Here is a 22,130-nt window from a genome sequence, read left to right on the forward strand (position 1 = left end):
TGAGGAAGCAGGACATGGGGACACCTGAATGCCCAGAGCTAACAAATGCTGATAGGCTTAACTGTTTTTGCTTAAATGTTTGCTTTGCATTTCTGGTTATCCCAAAGTACCCATGCTGATTGGATTTTTGTCATTATCTAAAGTATTCAGCCTTTGAGTACTCTGGATAATAGAGGACTGTGTGCATACTCATAATGATCAACACTATACACAACTTGATTGGGAGAAAAATGGCCGTGAGTTCCCAGAAGCTGAATGTCACTGGACTGTGGCTATGATACAATTATGATATAAACACCGCTGGTTCTTATTTTTATATGTATTTTAACATGTAAAATACATATATGTACATACTTCATATATAAGTATCTATAGTCACACATACATGCATATAAACGCAGTGCTGTGCCTGTTTGTACTGTTGGGAGTACAAGTGTGACTGTGTCAAGTGAATGTGTGTATTTTCAAGACCTCGTCGTAACTCTATATTTGAAATAAAGTAAGAATTTGTGAAAACTGCAGTTCTTGAGAGAATTGGTTTCGATTTGCAAGAGGGCCTGTGAGGTTTCAGGCTTGCCCTAACTTTTTCTCTTTCATTATTTAGCTAAAGGGGAAATTGAACCAGACTGAATAGCCTGGATTCATTCTCAGGATAGTATCTCACCATTTTTATATTAGCTCTCTGTAGGACTCATCTATTTTTTATAGTATAAGTTGTTTGGTTTTTTTAATTCAAACGAGAATTGTTTGTTGAGCAAGGTCAATGGAGTAGACAGTGAATGCAACGATATTCACCTTTTGGGTGTAATTCCTGATTCTTTAAAAGCTGGTGTATGTCTCTTCAGAGACTCAGTCTTCATACCATTGAATAGTGATTTTTTAATATAAAAAGGAGCCTTAAAAATCATATACGGTGATTTAACATTCCATATGTGCAATACTGCTACACTAATTCAGTACACTGGCAAGTTACCTTTTTGTTAATAGTTGTTTGTGCAAGAGCTGAGAGTTTCTAAGACTCACCAACATTTTTCTTAGGTTGGTGTTTCTTTGAAATTCATGAGCTCTGATCTCTTTGAATCATCTTCTAGTTATGCTACTGTAAGATGGCCCTCTTTAAAAAATAAAGTAACCTTTTCAATCTGAGAAACTTTGTACCTGAGGTGGTGGTAAAGATTGGAAAGCAGAGTTTGAGGGTACTTTTATGTGTATTTGCAATGCTTCTGGAATAGGATCTGCATCCCATGTTCTGCCTTATAGAAGCTGAGCATGGTAAAAGGAATTTCTGCTAAATGTGGTAACAGAAGTATGTAGTATAGTAAGTACATCATCAGCAATAAGAAATGCTGCCATTTGCCTTGCCCCCCCAGTACCTGATGTGTCAGAGAGAAGCTATTTTTAAATCAGGAAGTATAATGTTGAGAGAACCCAAAAGAAGTTAAGCAGTTATGCAGTTAAAAGTGACAAGAGGTTTTCATTACAACAAAAGTTTCTTCAGAGGACTGTGAGTTGTGCAGGAATACTACACAGATACCTCAATGCTGCTCTTTGCCCACTGTTACTAGCAATATCCTAGTATCCTGAAACCAGGGGATCAACCAAAATCTAACAGGTGAAATGTAAACCTGCGTCATCTAGGGAGTTGACAATCCTACTGCTTTCTTGGGCTGACTGCATTGAGTGTTCCTGAAAAGTTTTGTATCCCTCCATTCTTCCCAGCAAGCTTCCTGCATTCAACTGTTCCCTTCTCCTCACTTAAAGGAGTTGCTGCGACTTCCCCTCTCCGTGGACATTGTCCCCTTTTGTTCTTTTTTTTTGTCCGGGGCATTTTATAACCACCTGCTCCTCAAGTCTACATCCTCTCCTTGCTTCCTCATTTCCCTCCAACATTCTTATTCTTTCTTTTTTTTTCTTTCTCTTTCAGGGTGCCAACATTTTAAACTCAGTTGGGACATGGGCAGAGCTAAGATGAGGGGTATTGTTTTGCTGGAATATGCTCAGTTCTGCCATCAACCGGTTCTCTGATCTATAAAGAGCTAGAAGCGGTTGAAACTCTGCCTCTGCCAGCCAGAAGATGACAGGGGCTCCATGTGCCCCCATTTCCCCCTTGAGTTCTCCAATTTGCTCATTGACGTCACTGAAATTTTGGAATTGATTGGATGCAGTCTTAAAAAGAAAACAAAAATTGTCCAAAGAAATGCATTCAAGTTGAATGTAAGGGCCTTGCAAGCCTGGCCTGTTCCTTTTTGGTTTTGTATTTTTGGCCTTTCTGTTAATAATTTTAATTCACTTAAGTTCATGCAAAATCTGCCTTTAAGATCTCTAGCTTGTTCTTTTTTTTCTTTTTTTTTTTTCTTTTTTTTTTTTTTTTGTGGCATCCTATCTTTGTCCCTTTTCTGGCTCCCTTCTGTTCTTTGCAATGAGTACAAGGCTATTGTTGTGATAGTTTCTTACACACTGTTCTGTCTTAGTGTGATTCCTTTCTTCACTACTAACTTCATTTCATTACTTTGTCCTTACTCCAAGCTATCATTATCCATAAAATCATTTGGCCCATTTTAATTGCTCTCAAGACTTTTCTGCAACAATTCTTTTATTTGACTGGCTAGTTAGACAGCCTTTAGGGAATCACATTTTTTTTCCTTTTTTTAAAGGTGTCTTTTTAATGTTGTTTGGTTTTGGTGTTTTTTCTTTAAGAATTCAGAACTGCATCTGGCCTGTATCAACACATAGTTTTGGTTTTGTGGGTGGAGTTTAGGCTTGTCCTCCCACTTCTGTTATGTCCTTTCATTTTTTGCTTTTTTTTTTTTCCAATAGACAGTCTTGCTGTGTCTGCAAATCTCTTTAAGCTCTTATCTTGCTTAAGGATGAGAGTTACTATGTGCTAGTTTAACAAAAATAACTGTTTGCAAAGCATGTAGTATGAATCACTTTCTTGCTTGTGTATTCTTTAACTAATTGATAATGTTACTACTTGGCATATGCATTTTTTTCCTTGATCACTTGTATTCTTGTAACTGGTGTTCTGTGTGTTTGGATAAATTTGACACCTATTTAATTTTAATAACATCTGGGCCTGAACAGGTGCTCTTCTGGCTTCAAGTATTAACCTTTATTTCTTCAGGTGGGGGGCAAGGGGAGGGCACGGGGGGTGGTGTAAGAAAATGTAATGTGGACAGAGCACAATGTTCTGAAGTTATGCCACCAATGCATGTGCACTCTTCTAAAAGCCCTTATGTGGGGAAACTATTGTGGAGATATGAGTACAGCATTATTGAATTTGTGGAAATACAGAAGCAGGATTAACTCTTAATTTGCTTCTGGACTATTCTTTAAAAGCAAGATAACCAGGTTGTGGGAGTCATCCTATTACCAGTTTTATAAAGTAACTTTATACAAATACAAGTATTTTTAAAATTTTTGTAAACAGTGGTTTAAAATATAAATGTCCCCTGGGATTTCTTTAATAGTTTCATCTTGCAAAAGGGTAATCATGTGCTGTATGTGCATAAATTGATTTTTTTACATTGCTTCTGAAGTCATATACTCCTGTACAACTTCTTTGGTCTGCATGTTTCTTCTCTGCATAAGATTCACTTCTCATTTTCAGCAGGAGGTAGTGCATCACTGGTACTGAAGTTTTTGCAAGAATGTTTAAAATAAATGTGTGTTTTTATTTTGGTTTTCAGTTATTTACCAGAAATACACAGATATGCAGGTATTGTGAATTGCTGTCTGTCACTTTCATCTCAAGCTGGAGACTTGTCATTGCTGCAAATTGTTCTGAAACTGGGAAGGAATAGCAAAAGTATTCATCCAAGGTGTATTACACTGTGTCATGTTAGCTTGTCAAGACCCAAGATGTCAGTGTCATTGCTTAAGCAGCAATGCAGACCTCTGCCCTTGATGCCAGTGATGGAGTTGCTGTTCTCAAACTAGTAAGCTTCACATGCAGGCCCCTTGTGCATGTGTAGTAGCTATGCTGGCCAACTACGTAAAGCTGTCCATATCATGCTACATTGATAACTTTTCAGTGATGATTTTGTGCATATATAAATATATATCCAACCATGATGGTATTTTATCAGTAATGTCAAACTTTCATCTGTCTTTTATAGAATAACAATAATTTGGATGCCTGTTGTGCAGTTCTGTCTCAGGAGAGCACAAAGTACCTCTACGGTGAAGGAGACCTAGGTTTTTCGGATGATTCTGGGATCCCTGGACTACGAAATCACATGACTTCTCTTAATTTGGATTTGCAGTCACAGAATGTGTATCACCATGTAAGAGACGGAAGTAGAATGAATGGAAGTAGGACTCTAGCACACAGCGTTAGCGATGGACACCTTCAAACCAGTCAGCCCAGCAATGAACTGTTTCAGCAGGAACCACAGACAGCACCTGCGCAGGTTCCACAAGGATTTAATGTCTTTGGCATGGCTAATACAGTTAGTGCTTCTAATCCAGGGCAACACCTTGGATTTCACCTAGGCAGCAAAGGAGTATCTAACTTGTCTCAACAAACGCCCAGATTCAACCCCATTATGGTAACTTTAGCCCCAAACATTCAGCCTGGCCGCAATACCCCCACGTCTTTGCACATACATGGTGTACCTCCTCCTGTCCTTAACAGTCCACAGGGAAATTCTATCTATATTAGGCCTTATATCACAGCTCCTAGTGGTACAACTCGACAGACACAGCAGCAGCCAGGCTGGGCATCTCAGTTTAATCCTATGCACCCTCAGCAAGTCTACCAGCCTTCGCAGCCAAGTCCTTGGACTACTCTTCCTACATCCAGTTCTACGCCACATACCTCATCGCAACACTCAACGCAGCCAAACCAGCAAGGCCACCAGACTTCTCATGTCTATATGCCTATCAGTTCTCCTACTACTCCACAAGCACCTATGATTCATTCATCTGGTAGCTCGCAATCCTCTGCTCATAGCCAATACAACATTCAGAACATATCCACAGGACCTCGCAAAAACCAAATTGAAATCAAACTTGAACCACCACAACGAAACAGTTCCTCTAAGTTGCGCTCAACTGGCCCTCGCACCTCCACTACTCCCTCTTCCCTCAACAGCCAGACATTAAGTAGAAGTCAGCCCACTGTTTACATATCGGCCAGTCCTCCAAATACTGATGAAGTGATCACACGTGGTCAGCCTAAGGTCTACATTTCAGCAAATGCCACAGCAGGAGATGATCAAGTTGTACGGAACCAGCCCACGCTTTTCATATCGACAAATCCTGGAGTATCTGCCACTTCTAGGAATATGTCTGGTCAAGTAAGCATGGGTCCTGCATTTATTCATCACCATCCACCCAAGAGTCGAGCAGTGGGCAACAGCACCACTGCAACCTCTCCTCGAGTGGTGGTTACGCAGCCTAACACAAAATATACTTTTAAAATTACAGTTTCTCCAAATAAGCCCCCTGCAGTTTCCCCAGGGGTAGTCTCCCCAACCTTTGAACCTACAAACCTTCTAAACCTTCCCGATCACTATGTTGAACCAGAGGGTATCCAGCATCTTACTGACCCTGTTTTAGCACATGTGGATAGGATCAGTGATGCACGGAAATTGAGTATGGGATCTGATGATGCTGCCTACACGCAAGGTAATATTCTTAATATAAATAGTAGAGATTTCAACCAGATTGTCAATTCACTATGTAGATTACAGAACGTGAAGCAGTTGATAAACCTTTGTGATGTTAATGTTATCTTCAATTTTAGCATTCTTCAGCGTTTCCTAAATCAATAAAAGGTCTATAAGCAAGTCGTAGATTTTTTATGGCGAAGACATGCAACTGAATATTTGGAGATAATTCTTTTGTTTGTCCTAGTAGATATGTTATCTGTTTAGTGAAGTGGAGTCATAGTGTCTTTGTTTCTTTGTCGTTTTGAAGGAAATGTCTAAGCTTGTTCAATTTGTCCTGATGATTTAAAGTTACAAGTCTACTGTCAGATTTTTGGATCAGTTGAGATACTGTTTCCACTGGATAAAAATCCCAATTTGTTTTTGTGAATGTTATTTAAAAATCAAGACAAGCAGACTTCAGAAGCAATTAGTGGGACGTAGTGCCTCTGTTTCCTTATGTGTGCCCAGCAATAAAATGCTTCAAGCTTTGATACTTCTGTTATGTTCTAAACTGAGATAGAGGACCACAACAAAGAAAACTATTTGAAAGGATCAGTAACATAAAAGAAGGGTGAAATGTAATGTGATACGACAACCCGATCTGTTAATCTTTTTCTTCTGTTTTAATATTTTTACGTGCTTTTGTTACTGTCTTGATGGTTTAGTAAGCTACTGTGGGCCATTTGGATGAAGACGTTGAATGAGTGTTAGGATATTTATGCAGTATTTGGAACGGATTGTCAAAATCATTTCTCAGCTTATTGGTTCTTTTGGGACTCAGCAAATAATTTGGCATTCAGCTGTTTTGTTCCATGACTAAATACGCTTCAGGTTAGACTTTGTGTAAGTACAATGATCAGGACACTAAGGCTGGCGCACATCTGGAGTACTGTAGTAATGAAGAGAATTGAAAGTGATTTTAGCTTATGCACTACTTCTGGAGACAATTATATTGTTGGGGAGAGAGTAGCCCATCCTAACTCAAGTATCTAAAGGTTAGGTGTCAAAACTAAATCATCCTAGGTGGTGTTTTACAATGTGTGAAGAATTAAAGAACTTAGGAATGGGGTTCATATGTAGATAAATGAAACAAATGCCCTCTAGAAGCAGTATTTCCCTTTCCTTACTCTTTCCTTACTCTTTTCCTGCCTACTTTAGTTCTAGGTAGCTTAAGATACCCAGAAATGAAGCAAGAGGAATCTCATCCTTATTACTGTAAACACTCTTACTGCCCAGGCACTCTGCATTTGAGGTGCTTGTTGGGGAAGGGTGTCTTCTCTCCTGTTCCCCTCTTCCTACTGGAGGACTGACTCCTGCCAGGCCAGCCCTTCATCTCTTGTTCCCCCAATAGCAATGGCTGCTCTAGACGGACTTGCTGCCGTCTCTGCAAGCAGTGCAAGTATCAGCATCCACTTTCCCAAGCTGAGGCGAGTTTGTGAAGCCCAATTCTGCCGTGCAGCCTTGCATTCAAAAGTTGTGACTGGCTGATAGAGGACCCAGTTGTTCCTGAAGCCAAGGCATAGACACAGTTTTTAGTAGTGTAGATGTGTGATGTGAGCTTTTGTCTGTGCTGACATTGGAGAAATACCTTCCTTTTATGTCTTTCAATAGTTTGTGTAAACCACTCTCATGTTTCCCAAGTTCAGAAGTGCTTGGGACTTCTGGCATGTGTAGCTCCATTTCTGCTGTAACAAGTACAGTGTTCTTTATTTTCGTCATGATTTAATCTTTTGAAAGTCAAGGCATTTATGACTGATTTACTGGTATGACTGTGATATCTGGAAGTCCTAATTATTGCTTCTAGAGCTGGATCTGTTTCCTAGAGGTGGTTGGCCTTGGTTTTATATTTTTTGTACACACTACATGTGATTTGAGTTACTTGGTGCTTTCCATTGTGAGGCCATGTTCTCAGCTACATGTAGTTTAGCAAGGCTGCGCAGAGTCCATCCATACCAGGTGCTTGTCTCACTTTAATTTTAGCCAAAACAGATGAGTAGTTTCTCTGGCTCTGATTAGAGAAAAATGTATTTTCATCAGCTTTTCCATTTCTGCCCCGAATGCTCCATATCTTGGCAGGGAGAACTAAAACTGGCTTGGGGTAGAAGGAATGTGGAAAGTAGAGTTGATTTGGTGTCAAAGGAGATCTCTTTCACTTTGTTCCAGTGAAACAGATTCATAAGCATGGTCCAGCCCCAGAATAGGAGGAGGGAATAGAAGGTGTTGGACCCAAGAGCTGCCTGTAACTGTAGTTGCTTTGGTGAAAAGCAGAGGGAACTGATGGCAGCAGTTCTCCTTCCTTTGTTCCATCTCTTGGTTTCTGTTCAGACAGAAGTACGGCCCTGGCTAGAGTGCCTGAACATGAGGATTTGAGCTCTGTATCAAAAGGGCAGGATGAAACGGTCATCCCAAAGAGAGGATAAGTATTTCAGGTGGGCAGTAACAGGATACAAAGACCTCAGGTCTCTCACCAGCCAAGAGCAGGATGGCCTCTGGCCACTAGAGAGTACTGGGCTCGCTCAGAGCCTGGAGCAGGTCACGAACACCGTCCTTGTGCCGGCGTACAGACATGCAGCTCTCTGGTAAAGCACAGGGCTTGCCTGCCTCAGAGCTCATCTATTCATACAAGTTACAGAATCATGAATCCAGAGATAAATGAAGGCATTGCAGAACCGAAGTTGTCTGAGGGACTTAATTTCAATTCTGATATTGTGTAGGCACTCCAGCCTTTTCTTTTCATGATTACATTTCTGGTTTTCTGCCATGGTTTCCTCTGCTGTTCTCTCCCTGAAGTCTCAGTGGGTAGCTGAAGGCTGTCACAGATTTTTGGTTAGCTTAGTGCCAGAAATGTAGGCTGTACGATGTGAAAACAAGTAGGGTAATGCTCAGATACCGCTGATGTAGTTAAGACATACGTGTTACCCCGGAATACTGGGTTATCTCTCTGCAGTTGGCTTTGATGCCAAGGAAGTCACTGCCGGCAGGCTTTTCAGAAGCAGTTGCTATTTGCATGTTCCTTGTTTTCGGGAATTCCAGTCTGAGATCCTGTGGACTTGCTCATGGAAATGTTGACAGCACCCATGCACTAGTGAGGTCAATAAGAATTAATAATGTTAGAAAAATCATACAAGAAGCATGCTGGAAAGGACAGCCAAAAGAGGATAAACTTCCATGCTAATCTAGTTAGTTTCCTGTATGTACAAGAGTATCGATTCCCATTACTTAGGAGATTTCAGTGTGTAATACAACTTTACTAATACACTTAACAGAGATTTCAGTATGCTGTTTAAGTGCCTTACAGGTGATAAACAGTGATACTCATATAGAAACTGAAAATTCAGTGCTCGGAAATGTTCATGCATGCAGGCATCTGTTGAATAGTGAGGTGAACTAATTATTTTGTAATTGCTCATTCTCTGTAAAGCTTTCAGCCTCTATAATGGGCAAGCAACGGTGCTATCAAAAAATTATGTAATAATTTGTGGCTTTAAGTTGTTGTACTAGAAAGCTTAATTAAGTCCCTTAGTTCAATACTGTTTGGCTTTTGACTATCTGACACTTCCAGATTTTTTTTCTTTAACTTCAGGAGGGGCTGGTATACATAGTTATAGTCTTAATCACCTGTACCAGGTGTACAGGTATTTATGTGGATGTACATTTACTTAGCAACTCTTTCCACCCTGTTTTTAATGTCAATATATTAATTGCAAAACTAGTAACTTGACATTTTTGCACAAATCTCAGTTATTGTTTCTTGGAGCTTTAAGTTTTCAAAAAGAAAAAAAAAGCTGCAGGAAGTAAATTTCTTAAATCCTAACTAATCCTCATATATGTTCTCAAAAAAAAAAAATAGTGATTTGAGATAGAGCTGTGCCCCGTACTCTAAGAGTCCTGAAGTTCATTACATCATGTGACATAAGAAAACATACAGCATTATATTTGGCTCTGCATGTCAGGCATATGTGCCCTCAGTGGAGCTCTCATTCAAAGCATTAAAAATAAAAGTGGAAAGGGCATTACAGGGTAACAGAAATCAGTATGGAGTGTTGAAATTGCATGGGAAAATAAGGGAATTTTGTGGAGCTTCAGGTACAGATTTTGAAAGTATGCATGAACAGAGAGGTCTGTCCTCGAGAATTTCGCAGACATTGCTACAGAGGAATTGCATTACCAGAACTCTCCTTTCCTCCACATTGTAACAAGGAAGAAATTTTGAGAATGAAAATTCTTATAGAGTAGGGTGGAATCATTGTGTCCCTATATTAGCTTTTTTCTTAGATACACTTAGATACGCTTATATACACAATAATTACTGCTTTAGATAGTCTTTTGTTGTTTAAAATTCACATTCACAGATGCTCTGGGAAAACAATTCTGTATACATTTTCAGACAGGTTATGTTCTGTACCTGTTATAATGGGTTTCTGGTGAGGAAGCAGTGGTCTTTTGTCTTCCCAAGTTGCATGCTTCCTATAATTAAGCTGGTTTGCAGCTGTTTTGTGGGAAGTGCCACTGTTTCCTTTGACATTGACGTGCACGTTGTCAGAGAATGGAAGTGCACTGTTCGTGCCAGTCTGCTGAATGGAGAATGCAAAGCTGGAATAACTGAGGGTGCACCGTACCCTGTTTCCACGTAATGAAAACGTGAAACATGGCTGTGAAATCAGTTCAAATTGTGGCATGCTGACAGTGAGTCAAGGAGGCAGATTTGGTAGCTCTTGTGCCACGGTGACTACAGTAAATAGCTTCTTTTTAGGGATGTCTGAATATAGAAGTGCAAGCCTGAGACTTTCTGCTTTGTTCTGCAAGTTAGCCTGTAGAGAATAAACAGGCATGTGGCTGTGCTGCCTGCATGGATGGGATCCTATTCCTACAAGTAATGCAGAATTATATATTAAAAAAAAAAAAAAGCTAATACACTTCTCCACTAGACCTAGTACCTGAATTTCCTTTAATTCAGAGCTGCCCTTTGCAGTTCTGTTAAAATTTCGCTAGCTCTGATCAACACTAGGGGGAGCCGATTACTTACGTTGCTGTTCCTTATTAATAAGTACTGGTGGGGGGGATTTGTCACCCCATTATTTTTCTACAGCTGTCAAATGAGTATTTATGCAAAATTGCCAAATTCCATATGAAAGCCACCACTTGAACTAATGTCTTGTCAGTTCCTTATCCAAGTTATTTTTAATAGAAGTTTAGCATAGCAATAGCAAATGATTATTTTTCTTTAATCATAATAATAATTTTGTAATGTATGTGTTTAAAATAAAATATTTGGGGATTTAAAATGGTAAAACAGTCACAAGGCAGCTAGGAGGAAAAAAAACACATGAATAGTGTCTGGAAAGTGATGTGAAAATGAAAATGCCATGGGCATCCAGCAGTGCTTTCTGCACCCCGTGCGATTCCATACTGACAGCTGGATTTGTAAACCACAGATGGGGGAGAATGTCGAAATGAGTTGTTTGCTTGCCCTTTAGGAGCACGGCTAGGGGAAAAAAAAAAAAAGGTCTTCCAAAGAGGCAGTCTTATTCAAAGCCTTGCTCTTGACTGTGTGCCATGCCGTGTGTCCTGGAGATGCTCTGGTAGCGCTCTTCTCGCCTTCCACGTGCAGCTCAGTCGCTGCTAACCCACAGCCTGCATCTGTAGCTCTGGCAGCTCTGAAGAGTCCTGGGCCTGCTTGTGCTGCTGCGGGTCACATCCCAATAACATGGCCTTCAGGGAGCTGGTGCAGCAGTAATACCAAGGCAATGAAAGCAGAAGGGACTTGTCTGAAAGTGGAAAATAAGTCTAGGAGGAAAAAGGCTTTGTGATCTCCCTGTAAAAGTGGGGTGGGGGCAAAGCAGCCTTTGATTTCCTTTCTGTATCATTGCAGCTACGTTTCTGGCTCCTGGAGCTCATCAACAGAACAAAGTTCTTTTCCTTGCTTGTTTCTAAAGGCTGCTTGAGAGGGGAGGCTGTATTTTGAGACGACTTACATCATGATTCTCAGTCTTCAACAAAAATCTACATTGGGATTCCAGTTGCAATGCTTTTGCATTGTATGAGAGCACAGCTGCACCGTCTACTGCAGCGTGGCTTGTGGGTGGGCAAATAAAGGTGCCCATCTATACAAACACTTCTAAACTGAACAAAAGCAAATGGAAAGCAGTACAGTTCTGTCACTTCAATATCTTTTGAACACGTGGCTTAAAAGCCTGGACTGAATCTGAGTAGGGCCTTGGAGTTCTCTTACACTGTACAAAAATAGTTTGGCATGGTTCCTCCTGAAGAACCTCCGAGAGACAAAGTGTGGTGTGTGGGTGAGCAAACAGGCAGGAATGGCAGCAGAGGGCAGTTCTACCTGCTGAAGCTGTGGAAGGTTTCATCTTTTTGATGTGCCTTTTTTTTCCTGCTGCTGCTGCTCAGGGAAGCTAACCAGCCAAATTAGTGCTTTGACCTTATTGGCACCTGAAAGGCGCTGTGGTGAATCAAACCTCGTGTTTCAGCCAGTCGTATTTAAATGCTTGGTTTCAGAGGCAAATTTCTATCTTTTTTAAAACCTTGTTGCTATTTCTAAATAATTTCCACAGTGCTATAGTCTGCGAAGCTGGTCCACACTTAGACTGTTTATTAATTTAATGGATGAACAGCTATGCAGAAGTTGAAGTGGTTGTTGAGTTTATTTAATGAAATATTTCTTTCATTTGTGTAGAAAGTGCTTATTGCTTTGAGCAGTGTTATCTGCTCATTTGGTGATATTTAACAGTACACCAATCTTTAATGAGCTAAACTCTTGTATAAGCTCAATTGCATGTTCTGTTTACGTTCCTTATAGGTTTAAAAAGCTTTGGTTTAAATGCTGACATTGCTGTCTCTAAATCAGGCCTCCTTATGTTATTTGATGTATGAATAGGAAGCAGCGATAGAAATTAGAAGCTGAGCTAATGGTTCTGCACCCCAGTTCGGGGGTAAAGAGGTGGCATGCAGTCCAGCCTCTGTGATAAATATAACTGATGTTTACCAGCAGCATTGCTTGTAGCACTTTCTGTTTTGGTTTCGCTTATGTCTCTGCTATGAAAAGAACACTGGATTATGTTCTAATCCAAACAGTAATAAAAGTCAAGATCTGAGTTCTTACCTCACATATATCGTGCGCTTTCCGGAATTTCATTCATCCCATCTCCTTTACAGTGACTGAGCAGAACACAATGCAAGGAAAAATTTGGTGGTGGTTTCTGGTAGCCATTCGTGTAGATGTGCTGGGTTCTTGAAAAAGACTTTTACAGATTACAGCTAAATTTTGCACGGTCATCTATTACATAATATGACTCTCATTGTACTTGCTCATTGTCTGCAATTGATTTGTGCTGTTTCAAAAAATGTAATGTTTTATGGCAGAGACCTTCTTGCGAGGAGAATGGAAAAGCAATCTGTAGAAATGTTTGTCTCTATTTTCCCGAATACTAACTTTCATCTTTATCTGATGTTGTCATATGAAGGATAATAAAGTAGATAAAACGGGACTTTATGTATTGCAGCTTTACTGGTACACCAGAAGGCCAGGATGGAGCGACTTCAACGAGAACTTGAGATTCAAAAGAAAAAGTTGGATAAACTAAAATCAGAGGTCAATGAAATGGAGAATAATCTGACACGAAGGCGGCTGAAAAGATCGAATTCTGTTTCCCAAATTCCATCAGTAAGTTGAAACGTCTGTAGGCTATAAACCTAAACCACAAGCATGGTCTGTCATAATAAATTAAAGGAACAGTGGCTCATATATTGACAATACACTACTGATAGGCAGTACAGCTAGAACTGAGCTGGTGAACAGTGTAGTTTAGAAACTGAACGTGCATTATTTAGCCATCAGCCTTTTCAGTTCAACTGTTTTGTGAAATGTTGCTTTCAATGGCAGTCACAAAAGATTTCAGTCTACAACTGAATAGTTGTACTGCTTTTTGCACAGTATTTTTTTTTTGTTCTTCATGCATGTACCAAAGAAAAGTTTCTTTCTCAAAGAAACTGATAAAGCTGTTAGTGCCAGATCAGCCATTGATCTGATGGACCACGGGCTCTGTTCTAACAACAATCAGGAGTTGTACAGTCAGCTCTGAAGTCTGATAAGTGTTCAGTGGGTCTGAAAGCTTTTTGTAGGGTTATGATTGGACTGGAACAAAGATCATTGCAAGGGGAGGTTCTCTTATCTTCACTTCTAAAATAACTAAATGCTATCTACTGATGTGTGAATGATAACTGATGATAAAATGGGAAAACTTAGTCTAACAGGCAGATTTATTTTTTCAGCTGGAAGAAATGCAACAGTTAAGAAGTTGTAACAGACAGCTGCAGATAGACATAGATTGCCTAACCAAAGAGATTGATCTTTTTCAAGCAAGAGGTACAGTATGCTCTTAGTACATCAGCAACTGTAGATGTTGATTTTATGTTCTCGTTTCACTGTCTGCATGTATCAAAAGAGGGTGTTATAAATTACGGGTGTACATACTGTTTGCAAAATCATCACATTAGTTTGAATGGAACCATGAAAGTAACTGTTTTAAGCCTTTTGTTTTTGTTGGCTTTATGACTCTTCTTAATCCCATGGTCATTCGTGTCTCATACTTGGCTCAGAAGGGAGACTTGCAATACCGTTTATATAATAAATGCTGGAAAAAAATCTCTTTGGTCACTTGAATATCAGCAAAGAGGGGGAAGAAGTTTTTCTAAATAATGTAGCCATACATACATGTTCTTCTTTCCCATCTTCTGTTTCTGTCTTGTATTCAGCATCTCTAGTTGGCAACCAAAGTACTGTTGTAACTCTGTGTTCTCCTCTTTCAAATTTCAGATTCTGTATCTGTGTTACAGCAAATTGGAGTTAGGAGTTCCTCTAAGTATTGAATCCAAACCTGTATTATATACTACATAGTAGATCATACAGTTACAATTAAAAAAGTCTCAGCTGAACTAATAAAATGCTCTTAAATATTTAAGAGTGGGGAAGAAAGTCATATTTAAGGAGCTTGGTCAGTCAGCAAAGAGCTGGGCAGTAGAAGTCAGGACTCCTGGATTTTGTTTCTGACTTCATTTTATATCGCGTATTTTAGGCATTAAGTTTCTCTGTGTATTCTTGACACCACTAATATCTCATTCTGGTTTGCACTGACACCTTTATGTAAAAGATAAGTGAATCATAGTACTGTCTCTTGGAATTACTGAAACAAGTTGATGTGCTTTCCTATCTGATTTTATTTTTAAAACTATTGCACATTCTTTTCTTTTTTTCATTTGTAGGACCACATTTTAATCCCAGTGCTATTCATAATTTTTATGATAATATTGGATTTCTTGGTCCGGTGCCACCAAAACCCAAAGGTACTGTATTGGTAAAATTTGGATATAATGCTAAATATCTGGTTTGCATCTAATATTAATTTTTTTCCTGTGATTCTAACTTAAATGTTGATTGTGAAATAGATTACTTCTGCAAGAGCATACAAATCCACCAGCCTGTCATAGAAGGAAATTAACTTTAGTTTTCTGTAACTAGTTAGCATTTGCATTGACTCACAAATTTAAATGTCTAATCATTTGGTACTAGCCCTCTTGAAAACGCAAAGCTAACTCTAACTGGTTTATAAGACTCTAACGACCCTTCTGTCCTTTCCTTCTTTTCTTAATAAAATCCTAATAAAATTCTTAATAAAGTCATCAGTACTGCATCTTCATCCTTCATAAAATTTAATTTTCATTTTATCTTAAGTTTCACTTTAAGTATGATGCAGACTTAGACCAGAGTTATCACTCTCCACAGAAGAATGAAAAATAATTCTTTTTGCCATTGTGATCTGTATAGCATTGTACTTCTTGAGGGAGACTCTGTCATCTTGCAGAAATTGCAACTGGGTGATTGCTAATGAGGTGTTCTCCAGTTGAAATAATTGGCTAAAAGTCTTTGCAATTGCATAAACAAGGAACCCTTAACTTCAGGAATTACTCTCCTCTCTTTTCGTCTTTTTCATCTCTTCACTTTTAATGTTTTCTCTTCTAAAATAGCTTAAGGTTGTTGCCTAACATGCTATGGAAAAAGATGCACTTTTATGCTTGGAAGGATTGCTGTACAGCATGACAGAGCTGGGCTTTGGTTTTTCTTTAGTGCATCTGGTTATCAGGTTTGGGGAAGAACTCTCAATATCCATTCTAGGGCTAACATGTTAAATACATTTTTCAAATTTTCATAATTTTTTGCAAAGCACTTATTTTGTAGCATAAAAAATAATTTAGATTTCTCCATAGTCTTCACACTTTGAAATTTTTTGCATGCTTCCTATGCTGATTAACTTGTAAATTTCATTGCATTTTCCTGCAACAGCTCTGAGCTGAAACCAGAAAGGAAGAAAGCAGAGTGAAGGGATGGGAAACTTGCTTTTTGTAGTTTCGCGTTGTGCCATTTGGCTGACTTACAATGAAGCTGTAGTCAAGGGGGTGGTAAAAAGCTGCCTCTGTCACTAGTAATAACTGTGCAGTTCTCAGAGGAACAAGATAGTTCTCAGTTTCTGAAAAAAAAAACATGATCTAAAAATTCTTTCCATGCTGTTCTTGGTTAGTAACTGCTTATCTTATCTCTTTCATGTCACAGATCAGAGGTCCATTGTGAAAACACCAAAGATTGTTCCAGACACAGATGAAGATGAGGGAGCTCAGTGGAGTTGTACTGCCTGTACTTTTTTAAATCACCCGGCCTTAAATCGTTGTGAACAGTGTGAAATGCCCAGGCATTTCTGAGCCAACAGGCCCGATATCTTTTGTAAAACCACAGCAAACGTACAAGGAACTATCCAGTCATTGGGGGGGCAAAAAAAAGCATATATGTGTAGGATTTTGTAAAATTGAAGGTGTGACGAGATGGTGTTTTGCTAATGTTAAATGTCAGCCCACAGAGTTAGTAATACCTCAGTGTTGTGTCACAGGCAGTTGAAACTCATCGGCTGAAAGGTAATCTGCTGAAAGACTCGGTTGCCAGCTGCCTAAACCATGTGCAGTATTACCAGTATCCCGGTAACACGCGCCGTGTTCAGTGCTTGGGTGTTGCCCATCCTCTTCTCTGCCCCAATGTCACTACTGAATTTTGACAGGGGAAAGGAACAGAGTGCTAGCGTTTTTTGTTTTCGGAGCTTTCAATGAAACACTACATGCACAGAGGAGATCTAAAAGGAACAAGGTTTAACTATTTAAACTGTTTGCTGCCACACAGTGCCTTTGAGAAAGGGAGGAATTTCACAAATCAGTGGTACTCTTTGCCTTGTCTTCCCTGAAAACATCTCTGTGAAGCCAGAAATCAGTACAATCACGTCTAAAGATGAAAAGGAAAAACTGCATGCGTTGTCTGTACAATACACACAGTGAAATACCCCAAAGCTTTTCCTACTGTACATAGCTCTAGAGCCTGCTTTAAGTGATTTCTTTTCTTCACCTTTATTATTTTCTTGTACTTCTGTATGTATAGTGTAATAGTCTTTTTGTTAACTTTTTTTCCCTTTAAGTGATTAAGCACGATCATGTCCCTTTTTTTAAGCTTTTATCTGAGAGAAGCAATGCCTTAAAATAAGAGCATTAATAAGAAACTATGCACAAAATAGCTTTCCTCTGCTCGTTCTGTACATTGCTCTTGTAAATGCTGATGATCTGTGAAGACCTGCAGATGCAGCGTGGTAAAAATGCAGGAAAAGTTGGAAGAGTTATGCATATAGTTCACTCTGTACACTGAGTTTTACGGTGGGTGACACGAGGTAGCATTTTGTCTGGCATGAGGGAACTTCTTAAACTAAGAAACTTTCAACCCACCAACAGATCAGCATCCGAGTTAAGCTTGCTTCATCTGCTGGGTATCTTGCAGACTCCTGAAGAGAGATTCGTTGGGGAAGTACACACAGTGCCAAAATCAACAGCAGCAGCATCATACAGCTTTGTTCAAGAACTTTAAATGCTTTCCTGTTTTGGCAGCCAGTTTCTAAGCCTGACTTTGTGGTGAAGTCTCATATTTATAGAAAACAAGGATAGCAATATTTAGGACAACTGAAATAAAGGCTGGAAAAGAGAAATCAAACAGACTTGAACACTGAAGCAACCTCAAGCATCTCTTTATGTTGATGATCTATTTTTTTAAGGAAAATATTCACGTGATCAGGAATGTATGTAACAGATCAAGGAAATGGAATTGCAGTACAGTGTGTATGAAAGACAGCACACAGGATCATGTAGCAGCACTTAGAGGCTGGAGGGAGTGCTAACAATGTAGCAAGAGACAAAGTAGACTGTCACCCACTGTAAACATTTGCCAGTGGACACTCATTAGGAATTTTACAAGTGATCTATGTGAATGCACAAAGGCCTTTGTTTTGAAGGCTTTGCATTTTTTTATGTGGGAAGAAAATGCCAATCCCAGGTAATTAGGCAGTAGACCCAAAGCACTTGCATTCAATGCATTTTGTTCATAAAATGAGGCCTTGTTTTTCAGCTTCATCTGCAGTTCTATGTGAAGATTGACAAATCAGTTTTTACCTGTTTATTAATAAAACCTAATTTGGATATCTTGAGTTGATGGTTTTGTGATTTAGCTGGGTAAACTGTCTTTGTAACAGATAAGTTATTTATAAAAATTAAAAAAAAAAAATTATATTCTAATGTTTGTTTTTGTGATTTGTTTACTTATTCCATGCTGTGGAGTAACAGAATAGTCAACAGAGCAATAAGTATTAACAGTATTAAAAACAAGCTGATTTCTTATGACCACAGGTTTTATGTAAGCCTTTGATTTGTCGGATCCTGTATCTTGACTCCCATGTATTGTCCATTTTAATGGGGGGCAGGAGGGATAATCCGTGCGCTTAAGGGTGTATGACTTTTAAAATATTTTTCTAAATCAGAATGAACAACCACTTTGTCCAAGGTAATATATGAAATACTTTGTGTATTAAGGATTGATATGCTTAAGCTGTATTTTGTTGCAATGTGTATTGTAATAGATGTGGATGTGGAGTGTTCCTGGACATGTCTTTCCCACTTGGACCCTGTCTGGACAGATACTTGGTGTATGGTACATGGGCTTTCCTGAGACAGTGATGCTTTGCCAAAAACATTCCTTAACATAAATTGACGAGCTGGATTGCCTCGATCCACCGTGTGTAAAATAATGCTTGGAGCGAGGAGAGCAATAATTCAAATGAATGAACAAAACTCAAAACTAATCTCCGCTGCGGGTGGAAAAAGCATGTTGGGAAATAGGTGAAAAGGAATTCTGCTCATCCTACTAAATGCTTAACTGATTATTTCTCTGCACTTATCTTACTGCTTATTTTCTGGGAGGAAAATAAAAGTCTGTTTACATTGGAACTCCAGCTAGCTCTGCTAGCCATCGGCACATTAGTATAAGAGTGTATCCAGCAGCATTTTCAGTACTTGATCCTGGGATAGAGGGACAAGAGAAATGACATCTCCAGTGCCTTCTATTCCACAGACTCTTACCTTCACCCTCGGGGGTTTGTTTGTGCTTTCTGTATTTCATGTTATGTGTGCCATTAGCTCTTGCCTTAAACTGGTACCACTATATAGACATATCAGCATTACATTTTTAAATGGTAGAATTTTAAGGGTGTAAACTTTGAAAGCTGAAGTAGAACCAGACTTCACTGCTGAATTTTCCCCTTTTTCCTCCTAGAAGATAAATAGGAAAGATTGGATGCAGTGAGGTTAATCTTCATCTCACGAGCATCAGTAGTTCATCTTGGATATTGATTTAGGATTTTACATTTCTGTGATGTCTTTGGCAGGGATGTCTGTAATTGTGAAAACAAATAGATGAAATTCTTTAGCAGAAAGGAAGTAGACTTCTTGGCTTTTAGAGATGCTCCTGTTTATTTTTCATGACTGAAATATTCATCATGCGGTCAAACTTCAAAATGAAGGCAACAAAACAGGCTAAGAATGGTAACTGGGGTGCTGTTGCATGTCAGTTCTGTGGAACTGATTTCAGTTCACATTGCCAGCTTTCTAGGCAAGTTAGAAACTGCATTTTTCTTCTGCAGTCACCAGTCAATAGAGCTACGTTGCCCAGGAGTGTGGTGATATTTCAGATTAATTGTGAGATTGGGTATCATCTGTCTCACCTAATGATTTTAAAACTGCATGACCAATATTTGTGCCTGTCTGTTTGTATTTGTTTTATTTTTGTGAATTTAAGAATTTATTTTTAATCTTGAAATACATACCTTCGATGTATATTGTAGATGCCCAGGGAGAATACATTTTCCATTTTAAGGGAAGTATCGTTATTAGTGCTGCATTTCTTGAATCAAATTCCTCTTTGTATGTACATTGGAGCCTGGATACAAATTAAAGGAAGAGTTGATTAAAGATGATGAACACGCGTATTTAAAAACCAGATGTGTTTATGTATATAAAAATCTATTATCTGCCCTTTTCAGTACATAACTGATATGCTAAAATCATGGCAGAAATTTTGCAGTACAGTTAATCAGCAGAATCTTTAGTGAGTCTTGTGAAGCCATGGTAACTTACTAATATTTAGTTCTCCTTTCAGATAGCAAGGTAATGCTTTGACATTTTTGGCATCTTTTATTGATTGTTCAAAAAATACCTTTCCTTGTAACGTGAACGAAAAATACACTATTAGTTTTAAATTTCTGATTCATTCTAGAAAGTAGAATGATTGCAGTGCATTCCTTTATCCAACCTTGACTGTGCTTGAGTAGGGTTTCTTTGTTGCTAATTTTGAGGGACAGTCTTTGATTTTACATAGTCCAGTGTCCCTCGTGAGGTCTATATTTTGTGCAAACTACTTAAAAATTATTGGAGAATGAGAGAACAGAAGGAGTTAGTATGAAATGTATGAGGGCTCCAGGCTCCATGATGAGCTCAAGTGCTGCAGAAACATTTGACAGTGATGATGAACATCAAGAATGATGTGATCTGACTAAATCTCAGCCTTTTTATTGTGATACAATTCTTAATGCTTTTTATTTGTTTTTCCATGATCAAGCAGTTCTGCACCAGTGATGTGCTTGTTACCTAGAGTTTCTCAGGTGCTACCACCTTGAGGGGCAGCGCTGGTAAAACTCGTAGAAACATTTGTTGCAGTTGGACTTCAGACATCAAAATTGCCAGCAGTGCAAGTGGGCACACTTGTTCTCATCAAATGCATGGATACTTGTAGTAGTGAATCAAAATACAACAATCTCAGGCAAGTGTAACAATGCTGCAGGCATAATCTTAGCTAAATACATGTAGTCTTTCCAGAGTCCTATTCTCTTCATTGATTTTGGAGAAGACTGAGAGGGATCTTATGTGTACAAGTATCTGAAGGGAGGGTGCCAAGAGGATGGGAACAGGCTCTTTTCAGTGGCATCCAGCAACAGGATGAGGCAACGAGCACAAACTGAAACACAGGAGTTTCTGGCTGAACATGAGGAAACTTTACTGTAAGGGTAACAGAGCACTGGAACAGGCTGCCCAGAAAGGTGGTGATGTCTCCCTCTTTGGAGATGGTCAAAGCCCACCTGGATGCCACCCCATGCAACATGTGCTAGGTGACACAGCTTGGCAGGGGGCTTGGACCAGATGCTCTCCAGAAGGCCTTTCCACCCTCAGCTGCTCTATGATTTTAAGTTGCAAGTATCTGTGTTTACTTACCTGGAATGGGCCCAACAAAGGGCCACAAAGATGATAAAGGGATGGGGGCACCTCTCCTGTGAAGAAGGCTGGCAGAGCTGGGACTGCTCAGCCTGGAGAAGAGGGGACTCGGGGTTCTCATCAGTGTACGTAAATATTTGAAGGGGGTGTGCAAAGAGGATGGAGCCAGGCTCCTTCTGTGGTGCCCAGACCCAAGACAGGGCAACGGGCACAAACTGGAGCACAGAGAAGTTCCCTCTGAGCAACAGCTTCACCATGTGGGTGATGGAAGAGGCTGCCTGGAGAGGCTGTGGAGTCTCTCCCCTTGGAGATCTCCAGAAGCTGCCTGGACATGGTCAGGAGCCACCTGCTTGGGGTGTCCCTGCTTGAGCAGGAGGTTGGACCAGGTGGCCTCCAGAGCTCCCTGCCAACCTCTGCCACTCTGCAGTTCTGTGTGATTCTGTTCAAGCTGTGTATTATATGCAAGTTCATTATAAATAATAATAAAACACTGCCATATTGCATGTGAGTGCAAATCTTGTAGGAGAAAAGTAGCATATCAATTTGTGTATGCTAATGGTACTACACAAACAAGCAACCTGAGATGCTTGTATAAACCTAGTTCTGTTTTTTTATGGATATGCATTCTGTTAATGGTTTTATGTTCTGTGACTGCGTGCTGGTTTTCCACCTGTTTACAGGAGCACAGTGCTGATACAATTCTATTGTAGTTGATTAGGTAACAAACAGAGGAGAAATGTATAGTAAGCATTTTAATGTGTGTTTGTCTTAATGTTGTCTTAATTG

General features: G+C 39.4%; 1 protein-coding gene across 3 annotated transcripts in view; it reads left to right on the plus strand.

The window, feature by feature from the left end:
* Positions 1-20,076, plus strand: part of TAB2 (TGF-beta activated kinase 1 (MAP3K7) binding protein 2) — a 60,421-nt gene extending 40,345 nt beyond the window's left edge. The window contains exons 2-7 of one of the 3 annotated variants that reach the window (XM_068677056.1): positions 1,925-2,214; positions 4,119-5,631; positions 13,172-13,332; positions 13,941-14,034; positions 14,931-15,011; positions 16,276-20,076. In XM_068677056.1, coding sequence (XP_068533157.1) covers positions 2,089-2,214; positions 4,119-5,631; positions 13,172-13,332; positions 13,941-14,034; positions 14,931-15,011; positions 16,276-16,421 — 2,121 coding nt within the window. In that variant the 5' untranslated portion in view covers positions 1,925-2,088 and the 3' untranslated portion in view covers positions 16,422-20,076. Of the gene's footprint in view, positions 1-1,924; positions 2,215-3,719; positions 3,939-4,118; positions 5,632-13,171; positions 13,333-13,940; positions 14,035-14,930; positions 15,012-16,275 lie in introns of those variants that run through there. The other 2 variants (XM_068677059.1, XM_068677057.1) reach the window with 2 other exon arrangements.
* The last annotated feature ends 2,054 nt before the right edge of the window (positions 20,077-22,130 follow it).

This window comes from Anas acuta, chromosome 3 (genome assembly GCF_963932015.1).
Source record: "Anas acuta chromosome 3, bAnaAcu1.1, whole genome shotgun sequence".
NCBI classification, from domain to species: domain Eukaryota; kingdom Metazoa; phylum Chordata; class Aves; order Anseriformes; family Anatidae; genus Anas; species Anas acuta.